Source organism: Montipora capricornis, chromosome 14 (genome assembly GCF_036669925.1).
Source record: "Montipora capricornis isolate CH-2021 chromosome 14, ASM3666992v2, whole genome shotgun sequence".
In the NCBI taxonomy this organism is placed as follows: domain Eukaryota; kingdom Metazoa; phylum Cnidaria; class Anthozoa; order Scleractinia; family Acroporidae; genus Montipora; species Montipora capricornis.
In genome coordinates, this window is record NC_090896.1 from 47,838,237 (window position 1) to 47,850,523 (window position 12,287).

The 12,287-nt window shown below is 39.0% G+C and overlaps 1 protein-coding gene across 2 annotated transcripts; it reads right to left on the reverse strand.

Annotated features, from left to right (window-relative positions):
* Window positions 1-923: 923 nt before the first annotated feature.
* On the reverse strand, window positions 924-11,512 carry LOC138033578 (tetratricopeptide repeat protein 28-like). 2 transcript variants are annotated; one of them, XR_011128624.1, is made up of 5 exons: window positions 11,382-11,512; window positions 10,682-10,753; window positions 4,369-8,106; window positions 3,794-3,922; window positions 924-3,461 (listed from the first exon to the last, which is right to left on the reverse strand). XR_011128624.1 is itself a non-coding variant. In XM_068881364.1 (4 exons), exon 3 carries the CDS (start codon window positions 8,070-8,072, stop codon window positions 4,371-4,373), a length of 3,702 nt encoding a protein of 1,233 aa, XP_068737465.1. In that variant the 5' UTR covers window positions 8,073-8,106; window positions 10,682-10,753; window positions 11,382-11,512; the 3' UTR covers window positions 924-3,922; window positions 4,369-4,370. The 2 variants fall into 2 exon arrangements, 1 of the variants encoding a protein (XP_068737465.1); XM_068881364.1 differs by having other exon boundaries at window positions 924-3,922.
* Window positions 11,513-12,287: the final 775 nt, after the last annotated feature.

Here is a 12,287-nt window from a genome sequence, read left to right on the forward strand (position 1 = left end):
AACGTTTTCTGGCTGAAACTTGGTAGCAGAGGTATGCCAAGCCACCAAAGCTTTTCTAGTGCGAAAAGAGCCTTTGTCGATAACACTAGCATTATCAAAACCTATGCGATGGTTGAATGACCATGCATGTTTCGCAATGTTTGATCATTTGAGATTCAAAAAAAAAGTTTCAAAACACCGGCCGGTTTCACCTACATAACACCAATCACAATCGGTACGGGGTATTTTATAAATCACATTCGGTTGATGTTTCATAGATGGTCTGACTTTGGGAGAAGGAAATTCTTGTTACAAAGTCTTGAAGGGCTTATTTACAACTTGAACGTCGTGCCTTCGAGGAATTCTTGTTAGTAGTTGCGTGATACCATTGATGAAGGGAAGGACAGCAAAACGGATAGGATTCTCTTGAGGCGCAAGCCATTTAAAAAGCATGCAAAGCAATTCCTCAGGAGTGGGGATGGCGTGTGTGGGTGGTTTGGAAAATTTTGTTTCTTTCCAGGTGATCTGGTGACGTAATTTTGAGGACTGGGGAAAAAAATTTTAACGCCGTATCCCACAACCGCGTGCGGCCTTATTTTCGAAGGCAAGGTTAGATCTTGCCGAGTCTACTTGAATGTTCATTCAATAACAGGAAATGTGGTAGCCACGTAATGATCTGTTGAGTTTTGGCGATAGCAATACTGCAGGGAGTTTGGAAACAACACCTACGGCCGCGCGCGGTTGTGGGATACGGCGTTAAAATCTTTCTTCCCAGTCCTCCAAATTACGTCACCAGATCACCTGTTTAAGATGTTGGAAATAACATGAGAGGGATAGTTGTTGGCTCGTAAAGCATCAGTAACGTGGCATGGCTCGCAGCCATGACTCGCATGGCTCGCTGGCTCGCACATGGTCCTAATTAACTCTGATCTGTATTTATAGCTATGGCTTTCAATACTCGTTGAACGAAGCGCTGATTGCAGGAAGGAGGGGCGTAAATGGTTCAACGTGGGGCTTTCACTGTTACCAGCGCTTCATAGCATAGAAAACTATGACTTGTAATTGAGTTTTCCCTTATTTTCCACATTCTACACTACAACGTCATTGTGGACAGCTTCAAGCAGACAACGCTCTCATCTGGATTGAGAGCGTTCGTGGCGATGGCGCGTATCACTGTGTTTGTTTTTCTTGGAACTGTGATGTGTGTAATACGCTTCAAACGAGAAGTACGATTGCAAAGTGCTCGTTTGGCAGAAGTATGCAATTATCACGATACTAACGTTTTGCTTAAAGCATGACAAGTAAAAGATTAATGACCTTTTTATTGGAATTTGCTGCCATCATAAAAAGTATTAAGTCAATAATACGTCAGACTAATGTGCACATTAATGCCTGAAATGTGAAGTAGGGGTACACGTTTGTAAATATTCTAATTCCGGGGCCACTTAAAATCTTAGTTGTAGAAAAAACCTACCCTTGCAATCTACAACAAGTACTTATCCCCCTCCCCACCCCCCACCCGCAAACAAGAATAAAGCAAAGCAAAAAATGAAATGACGATCATATTGGCATCCCAAAGTACAAATCCTTTGTTGTTGTAGCATACTTCATTTTGACTAATTAACTTTTCCAGACTGTTTGTTTTTATGTTTACACCAAAACGAAAAGAAATCGCTGTTTTCATGGATGGAGTAGCAATTGAGAAACACATGCAAACCTTTTGAAACCAGAGCTATGTCGTCTTTTTTGGATAGTATCGACATCGAAGCTATCAAAAAGGAAGCACCCTTGAAAGGAAGCCCTTTTTAAAATCGGTGCTCATACCTTGGTGCAAACTGTAGATATACACAGTTATTACATCTAATCCCCGACTTTTATCACTGTTTCCTTTCCAGGGTGCATAATACCTTGTGTTTTAATATCGCTTTTCCGAGTGTTTTCGTTTTCGAAGCTTTTTTGTAACATTTTGCAAAAAATATACATTAATCTACAGATCTGTACGTGCACAAACTTATTTTGTATGTGCGTTTGGAAGACACATTTTTATACGTTTTGTAAAACTGAGCATACAGTTTATGATTTCTAATAAATTCAGATGATAAGCAAATGGAGAGTGAGTTGTCTTATCCAACGTTCGATGGTTTCCTTACTTACTTGACCCATAAAGGCACTGTTAGACTCGGCAACTTTTCGAGCAACTTGTCTCTCAATTTTGTTTCGACAAGAGTTCTCGTACTGCAAAGCTAGTCGCTTGACGGTTGTTACTCTTGGCAACGTTTCTTGCAATTTATCTCGCTTTCGATGATCTCATGAGGTTAAACGAACATTTCACTGGCTGATGACGAAATCCTTTGCGACACAAGTTGCAGGGCAGATTTCACAGCAAGCATTGCTTGAAACCTTCGTTGCTAATTTGCGTATAAACCAATGCGCAAAGTAGCAATGGATTCTACTTTCCGCGAAGGGTTCTGCAATTTGTCTCACCTTGTTTTTTGGCAGTTGTTAACTGACTGTGCAACTTGCAACTTGTCTCTCGCTATGGCGTTTCAAGAGAAGTTGCATAAAAGATTGCAAAATGCAACAGAGCCTTATATTAAATTAGAGTTTCAGTTTTAAGCATAAGTTAAACATTCGGTTCCGTTACATGACCGGGATATCCAAATACCATCAGTTTGATCCTTGCGACGGAAATGGTCTAAATTAAAGGCCATAGTATAGGCTGCCTGTAGCCTTTCCTTCCCTTGAGGTTCAAACCAACACTTTCAACCAATTGCACTATTTGGAAGGATTTAATCCACCCCAGTTGTTTCACATAACATCAAATATTGAGGTACCAAATGAAACACCAATAATTTCTTAACAAGGCGCACTCATTAACGTGACGTAAAAATTTATCATAGCAACGAAAAAGCCTTCTAAAAATGGCCTTATATTTTGTCTTCAAAAGCTTATATCGCAGGAACGAACTTAGTGACCCCCATTTTTTATTGCTGTAAAGTGGTTATTAGCCTAAGATAAAACTCTCTGCAGAAGTATAAAAAATTCTCTGGAGCGGATTCAGAGCCACCTTTAAATTTTCCAGTTGTGAAGGTGGCTATGAATCTGCTCCAGAGAATTTATTCTAACTTTGCAGTGGATTTGTCAGTTACCCAACTATTATTCCAGGAATTTAACTACTTTCGAATGCAAACACATTCTTTCACTTTGCTTATTAATTAAAAACACCACCGATAACGCAAGGGAGTAAGCCCTATAAAGAACTTGGAAATTTATTAAGGAAAGAAAAACGTCTTCTTTATTGCTGATGATTTCATTCATTTGTTATGCAGAAGAACAGGAAAAATATTTCACCCGTCGTTTCCCTTGTATTTTGTGATCTTTGAATATAGCAAATGTTTCCTCATCACGGTAAAAGCTGGTAAAATGCTAAGGGTCATCAGCAGTGTTTTTTTTTTCTTTTCTTTTGAAACTGGCTTACACTCCTGCAACAAAAACAGTTTCAAAGAACTAAATAAAACATGATTTTTAGCAACTCAAACTCATGATTTTTAGCAATACTGCCTTTTGAAGATATATGAGAAACGAAGTACCAAAATAAAAAAAGGAAAGGAAAGGAACTTTATTTAAGTGTCTAGTCGTTCTAGCGCTGGAGCACTAATTGGGGACACTGTAAACTGAAATTAACAATTAACGCAAATCAAGTCAATAACGGGTAAAACTAACATTTTACCATAGATCTAAGCTTTCTGTCATAATTTCACTTACACTAATCTCAGTTTATTGGTTTAGTTAACGCAGTAAACTTCTACTAAACCTTTGGAGCTTGTTCTATTAGCATAACCATGATTGTTAACCCGTTCTACTTTTTTTACAAGTTCGGCAATCACTGAAACGTCAGGCTCTGCCAGGCCTAGGTAGTCTTCTAGCATCTTTGACATTGATTCTGGAAGAAGAAAAAATAAATAAAAACAGCTCTAAATATAGCTGCTTCTTTCGAGCATACACAATGCGCCGATGCGAATGGCTACGTGCAGGATGATGCTGTCTTCAAATTCCTTACAAAGATCTATGGGAGAACCGAAACACCAAAAGAGACATCACGAGGTGATAAAATGAGCCATCTTCACCAGTTAACAAAAAGCCAGAAAAGGCTGAACGAAAACAGTTTGTCCACCAATGTGAAATGTATCCTTTATGCTTCTGTGCATGCGTGATAGGCGTAAGGAAATTACATTTGTGGCAAAAGCGTGTTAGAGGAAACTTTGAATTGTTTTCACTACGAAGGTAGCTTCTTTTTATCATGCCATCTTAGGCCTATTTGATTCCTATCGTCAGTTTTCCAATTTGAAAGCATTCTTGTTTTCGGAGTTAAACTCGAACTTCACTTACCATTATTTTGGAAATTCCAGCGTGACATCATCGCCAACCAGCACAAATGGCGCCCAGTGCTTTATAGCGCAATACTGCTTTGACTCTCGGAGAGATTTCATTGCCTGTTGAAGAGCTGCACTTGCGCTTTTTCCATCTACCAGGTGCTGGTACAAGCTCCTCATGAACAGCAAAGTTACCTCGTCATCAATTGCCCAGAGTGACACCAAAACAGACCGAGCTCCAGCACACAGGAAAGCCCTTGCAATTCCCACCACTCCCTCAGACTTTACTTTTCCCTGGCCACTGTGACAACAGCTCAGCACAACTAGCCTTGCTCGAAGAGAAATTGTCTGAACATCCGACATTTTCAAAATGAAGTCTTCCTCTTTGGGGATTGGCGATTTCCGTTCGACATTTGGGGCTAAAGCAATTTCTCCCGTTTTTGAGCATCCATGTGCTGCAATGTGAACTAAAGCAACTGATTTCATACTTTTCAGGACCTCAGCTTTCGTGGCACGTTTTCCAATCAGAGGTGTTGTATGCAGAAGTTGTCCAATCATCTCTACTTCTTGTTTTGCGAACGGAAGCTGTTTCAAAATGGGCTCCCCTTTCTTGTTAGTAACCTCCTTCAACCACGGATCACCTACAAGCAGTGCTCCAGTCTTACTGTGGAAGTCTTCAGGTGCACCAACGATCACATTTAAAGCGCTCAACGAGGGAACGGTGCGGATCCTGATAGATTCACTCAATGCAGAATATGGAGCCAAGCAAAATTGTCCATCGGGAACAACGATTAACTCATTTCCTTGGAGCAAGTCTGCAATTGGCCCGAGTAAGACATCATACAACGGTTGTAAAGAGTTAAGGGAGGATGAAGATGGTAGAACTGTTTCCTCACTAATAGGTTTTTTGCTGCAAGACAGGTCACTGCGTAATGGATCCAAAGAACGATTTTCGCATCTGACACCATCCCTTTCGCCGATCCCTTTCAAAATAGTTTCCATCAACAAATCAGCACTTCCATTCGCGATTTCGTTTTGTCGAAAGGTGATCTTGCTGTCTTTTCTTAGCACCCAAAACGTGATCTTGTTCTTGTCAAGTGCCACAAAAACGGCTTGTGAAGGTAAAAGCTCTAATGCAGCTGTAAGAGTTGGATTCGGAGCAAGCCCAGAAAATGACTGAGAGTCAATGCCGTATTGATCTTTCAAAATATCCATCAAAGCCTGTGCTCGACCTTTCTCAGCAGCATACAAAGCTTCTTCAATCTCTCCATTCTTCAAAAGTGTCCTCCACAGAGAAGTGTATGACATGCTATAAAAATCACGAAAGCTTATTTTCAATTCATCTTCTGACTTTAGACTGTACCTTGTTTCATCAAAATGTTTTATACTTAAACGATAACAACTGAGTGCATTACTCAAGGAACCCAACAATTCATGAACATAACCTTGCCAACACCAGGCGATTCCCTCTCCTAGACAGTCTCCACTTTCCTTGCGAATACAAAGACTGTGTTCATGGTACTCCATGGCTAGTTTAAAATTACCTAGATTGCCATAGGCAATTCCCAGATTTCCATAGGCTGTTCCCTCCGCAGCCCTATCCCCTACTTCTTTAGCAATATTCAGACATTTTTCGTAGAACTCAATGGCTAGTTTAAAATTACCTAGATTGCAATGGGCAATTCCCAGATTTCCATAGCTTGATCCTTCCTTAGCCCTATCCCCTACTTCTTTAGCAATACTAAGACATTTTTCGTGGTACTCAATGGCTTGTTTAAAATTACCTAGATTGCGATGGACAGTTCCCAGATTTCCATAGCTTGGTCCCTCCTTAGCCCTATCCCCTACTTCTTTAGCAATACTAAGACATTTTTCGTGGTACTCAATGGCTTGTTTAAAATTACCCAGCCTAAGATAGGCATTTCCCAGATTTCCATAGGCTGATCCCTCCTCAGTCCTATCCCCTACTTCTTTAGCAATACTAAGACATTTTTCGTAGTACTCAATGGCTTGTTTAAGATTACCTAGTCTAAGATAGGCAATCCCCAGATTTCCATAGGCTGATTCCTCCCCAGCCCTATCCCCTACTTCTTTTGCAATACTAAGCCTTTTTTCGTAGTACTCAATGGCTTGTTTAAAATTACCTAGACCTAGATACGCGTTTCCCAGATTTCCATAGATTGCTCCCTCCACAGTCCTATCCCATACTTCTTTTGCAATACTAAGACATTTTTCGTAGTACTCAATGGCTTGTTTAAGATTGCCTAGTCCAAGATAGGCAATCCCCAGACTTCCATAGGCTGATCCCTCCTCAGCCCTATCCCCCCTATCCCCTACTTCTTTTGCAATACTAAGACCTTTTTCGTAGTACTCAATGGCTAGTTTAAAATTACCTAGATTGCGATAGGCATTTCCCAGATTTCCATACATTGTTCTCTCCGCAGTCCTATCCCCTACTTCTTTAGCAATACTGAGACATTTTTCGTAGTACACAATGGCTTGTTTAAAATTACCTAGACTAAAATACGCATTTCCCAGATTTCCATAGATTGTTCCCTCCGCAGCCCTATCCCCTGCTTCTTTAGCTATACTAAGACCTTTTTCGTAGTACTCAATGGCTTGTTTAAAATTACCTAGATTGCGATAGGCATTTCCCAGATTTCCATAGATTTTTCCCTCCGCAGCCCTATCCCCTACTTCTTTAGCAATACTAAAACATTTTTCGTAGTACTCAATGGCTTGTTTAAAATTACCTAGACTAAAATACGCATTTCCCAGATTTCCATAGATTGTTCCCTCCCCAGCCCTATCCCCTACTTCTTTAGCAATACTAAGACCTTTTTCGTAGTACTCAATGGCTTGTTTAAAATTACCTAGACCAAGATGGGCATTTCCCAGATTTCCATAGACAGATCCCTCCACAGCCCTATACCCTACTTCTTTAGCAATACTGAGACATTTTTCGTAGTACACAATGGCTTGTTTAAAATTACCTAGCCTAAGATAGGCAGTTCCCAGATTTCCATAGGTTGATCCCTCCCTAGCCCTATCCCCTACTTCTTTAGCAATACTAAGATCTTTTTCGTAGTACTCAATGGCTTGTTTAAGATTACCTAGCCTAAGATAGGCATTTCCCAGATTTCCATAGACAGATCCCTCCACAGCCCTATACCCTACTTCTTTAGCAATACTGAGACATTTTTCGTAGTACACAATGGCTTGTTTAAAATTACCTAGCCTAAGATAGGCATTTCCCAGATTTCCATAGGCTGGTCCCTCCCTAGCCCTATCCCCTACTTCTTCAGCAATACTAAGATCTTTTTCGTAGTACTCAATGGCTTGTTTGAAATTACCTAGACCTAGATACGCATTTCCCAGATTTCCATAGGTTGGTCCCTCCCCAGCCCTATCCCCTACTTCTTTAGCAATACTAAGCATTTTTTCGTAGTACTCAATGGCTTGTTTGAAATTACCCAGACAAAAATAGGCAATGCCAAGGTTGTTATAGACTGCTCCCTCCTCAGCCCTGCAGCCTTTTTCTATGAAAATATGTAATGCTTGTGTGTAATTTTTTATGGCCTGCAGATGATCAGGTAGCTTGAGGTAAGCACCGCCGAGATGTAAATGAGCCCTTCCTTCTCGATCCCTGTCTTCTACACTTATCGCAATGGCAAGCTCTAGCATTAGCTGCTCTACTGCTTCTAACTTCCCATCTACCATTCTTCAATAACTAAACGACAGTTCAAGGATGAAGCTGGAAGGAAAGAAAGGTAAATACGCTTGATGTTTAATCTGCTTAATAAAACGTTATGGAATATCATGTGAAATCGACGGTACTGAAAACTGTCCATTGCTGTTCATTACGTATCTTACCCCTCAGTCCTATTTTTTTAAGTTTTCAAACAACTGTAGAATTTTTTGGGGGAATTTTAACTCCGTAAATTTTCATCCTTGCCAATTTATCTTCTCTTATTCTCCCCATAATAGCTTTAAGCTGAATATGAGAACTTCTTTCGGCCCTTAGCCATGCAAAATTTCAGTGGGGAGCAAAAACTGTTTCGTTTTAAAATTGAAAGTGGCGAAATAGACCATTTTACAGTTGTGTGCTTAGTATAGTTACCTGGCCTATCAATGAAATTGAGGTTAGAGTTGACCTTGTTTCGATAGAAACCTCATTTCTTTTCTTATGTACATTCCAACATATTAGCAAGAGAACACCTTTAACATAAGAAAAGCAGGGAGGTCTGTATCACGACAAGGTCAACTCCAACCTCACTTTCATTTAAAGTCCAGGTAACAAAGCACATAACTGTAAACCGAGTTTTCGAGTGGTCATAAAATCTCTTATTATTTTCCATAATTTTCTTACTTTTAAATGCCGATTGCCAGAAGCCCGGCGACCCAGAGTGGTGAACCCCCAGGAGATGGCATCTGGGTCTCACACTATACATCAGTACATATTCATTATTTACTCAACAGAATATTGGGTTTCTTTTTTGTTAATGACGAATGCATAAATAGGTTAAAGTGCAAAAGAGGTTTCAGAGTGCAATACGGAAAGTGCTATGGCAACAAAGCGATGGAGTGATTTTGTCGAGTATGTGATAAGTAAAAACTTGTATGAACTTGCTCGTGCATTTTGTGTTTGATGGTCACTCGTGATCGGAAAGTCCTCAAATTGCACTCGCCGGAGAACTTTCAACTTTCACTCGTGCCCATACGTCACTAAATGCACTCGCGATCATACGATTTCCTATACATATACATATTACATACTTTATTTATACACGGTAAAATCTTCAGTATATATTACATTGAGAAGTTTCAGTACAACTAGACTGTGACTTTTTTACAAGATTGTCATGTGGGTAGCCCGACCGACAGCTCCTATAAAGTTGGTCAATGTCCCATTTGAAATATCCTAGGGAATCTAATTTCCGTAAGAAAAAAGATATTCTTAGGGTGCGTTCGATTGACCACATTCCGGAATAAGAATACATGGAATGGAAGTTAGGGATCCTTCGTTTTTACGGAGATTCACGTAAAATTGTCAAACACCTGCTAAAATGCTATTTTAATCATATCTTTATTATTTTGTTGCTTCAAAACGCCAGACATTCCGTTTTAAATCATCACTCCACGTATTCTTATTCCGGAATAGGGTAGTAACGTTCTTGTTACGTTTAAGTAGATACTTCTTGATCCGTCAGCAGGAAAGCCGATCAATGGTATTCAGCAAAGAAAACAATAAATGCAAACTCAACCTCACTTGTTTAATTCACGTCACGAAATAGTCTGCATTACAATTTCTACAGGATGGCTATCTCACTCACTTAGCAAAGGCAACAACAAAAAAACCACATTAACTCTCTTATATAGGGTGCGCTACGCTATTCTCTAGAACATTCTAAGTGATTAATGTTCTATAAATATCACAAATGTTAAGACTTATAAACAAATACTGATTCCTGAACATTCTACCACTAGTCAGCAATCTAGGATGCATGTTCTTTCAATGTCACGCAATCATCATATCGTTATAAGGGTCAACCGAACGCACCCTTAATTTAAAGTGCTATGACCAAAAAGTCAATTCTTCTTTTTCTTTTGATTTCAAAACTATGTTAACTAAACACTAAGTGACCCAAGTTTTAAGCCTTGATTTCAAAAACACACCTGTTTATTTTAACTAGAATTTTCCAATTTAATGGTCCGCCATTACCAAATTTGAAATATTTGAGAGAGAGCTGGATCGAGGAGAAAATAACGTCGAAGACTCATTAGCTCTGAAGAATGCAATGCGTGTGTACGAGGCTTAATTAATATGCAGCACGGGAGTTTCGGGCTTTCAGACTTTTAAACTAGTGTTTTGCATATAAAATGAACTGCATTTTAAGGTGGTGAGTAAATGACGTCACTTTCCCTAGATCCAATCCTCTGAGGTCCCATCGGTCGGTTTTGAACGCGATTAATAACGGACTGTGAAATCCAAAATTTACACTCAAAGTAAACAGCCTTTGGATAAATATCCAAGCTCAAAATTTTGCCAGTGAGGTGTTGAGTTGAGCAAACACATTGAAAATCTGAAGAAAAAGGGAAATGATTTTTTTTATCATAGTAGCACTTTAACTGTTAGTAGCGTGCCTGAAACTTATGTCAGTCAATTCAAACCGGCGCTACGGTTGTTTTGTAAAGCCTGCAGGCCTAGGATATTGTTTATTCGTGATGAGTTTTAATCACAGCCGTTGGTAAGCACACAGCGCTAGTTTCAATACTCCTGAAGTATTATAGTATTTAAGATCATTAGGACGAACTTGAAAATTACTGACCTTTTTTTCCTGAGTCACTCAGAAAGACACAGCATAGTAATTAGAGCGCTACCAAAGAACGAAATCTGCAGTCTGGTAAAAAAAGGGAAAAAAAAGAAAATCACGAATAACTGTAACGATAGATCGTATCATGTGATTATGTGACACGTGATCTTATGATAATTATAGTTGATATGTGTTAGTGTAGAACAAGGCGCGGTCTAGTGTGTCATAATTATAGTAAACAATCGGTTCCATAAAACAGCTTTACAGCGATTTCAATAGAGTTTTCATTGCTTCATTCGTTACCGAAACAATAACGAAACGGAAATACCCTTTTTTCTTGGAATGATCCGTGCCTCACAAATCACTTTCTTTGCCTCAATGTACTAGAAACATACACTTAGTTTCCGTTCCTTTGTCGCAGTGTGAAACTAATCTAAAAGATTTAGCATGAATTAAAATAAAGTAAAAAAAAAAGACAAGAAAAAGCTGTAATGATGTCAAAAGCAAAACGCACGCATTTTCTATTTTTAAGTCGAGTTCTAAGATATAGTGACACGACTTTTTTTGATAAGCTTAACAAACAGAAGAGCATCTTTTGAGCCAACCTGATCTCGATTAACAATCTGACCATAAATGCATTGTTTCAAAGTAGCGATGTTCGGATAGAATTGATTGTTCCTGAACCATTCTACAATCTATGGAGCATTTAACTTACCTTTTGCAAATAATTTAAAAGATTGCGTTTAAACAATACAGAGATTACAGCAGGACGAGAGGACAGCAATTTGGAAGAATCGTGTTTTCTTGGCGAAGGCGCGGAAACTGATTTGTTCAGTTGCAGTTTTCAATATATAGCGCAAATCGTTCTATTATCAGCTCTGTGATATCACGTTGTTTTGACTCCTGTATTATGAAAATTAAACGGAAAATGAAATTACGCCCGGCAAAAATAAAAGGAAAAATGTCTCCGGCTTTAAGAATACCCGACAATTATATATAAGCCTTACTGCCGGTAAACATGTACAGGGGAAGTATGGAAACCAAGCACTCGAAAACGAAGAACATAGCACGAAGCACCCAAAGGTTCGGAATCGAACTACCTATAGTAAGTCGAAAAAGAAGCCGAATCCCAACTCGAAAACGAAGTTCTTAAAACTCGAAAACGAAGCATCCCAAGTCGAAAACGAAGCAGCTTTGACCATAGACAGAAACCAAATTTGTTCCTGTTGATCAAAATAAAAATCAACTTTTTACTAAAGATTGTTTTTCTGTTGTTTCTTACTATATCCTTGAATTGAGAAAGTTGGGTACGCAGCAAAAACCACTATGGTCTTTAAATCCTTAAATGGTCTTACACCCGATTATTTAATAGATATAATAATTTATCAATCGATCTGACTGACGTTACTAATTATTCACTAAGGGACTCCGTGAACAAAATATATTAAGCAAGAGACGATACAACGTAGATTTGATTTTATTGGTGTACTATATTTCGGCTGGCCAAACCAGCCTTCTTCAGGTACAATGAGAGTTTACATTGAATTGCTTATATATAGTAAATGGATGTTGACGTAATACTGGAAAAATGTGATAAAACATGGCAGTTACAACGAATTTG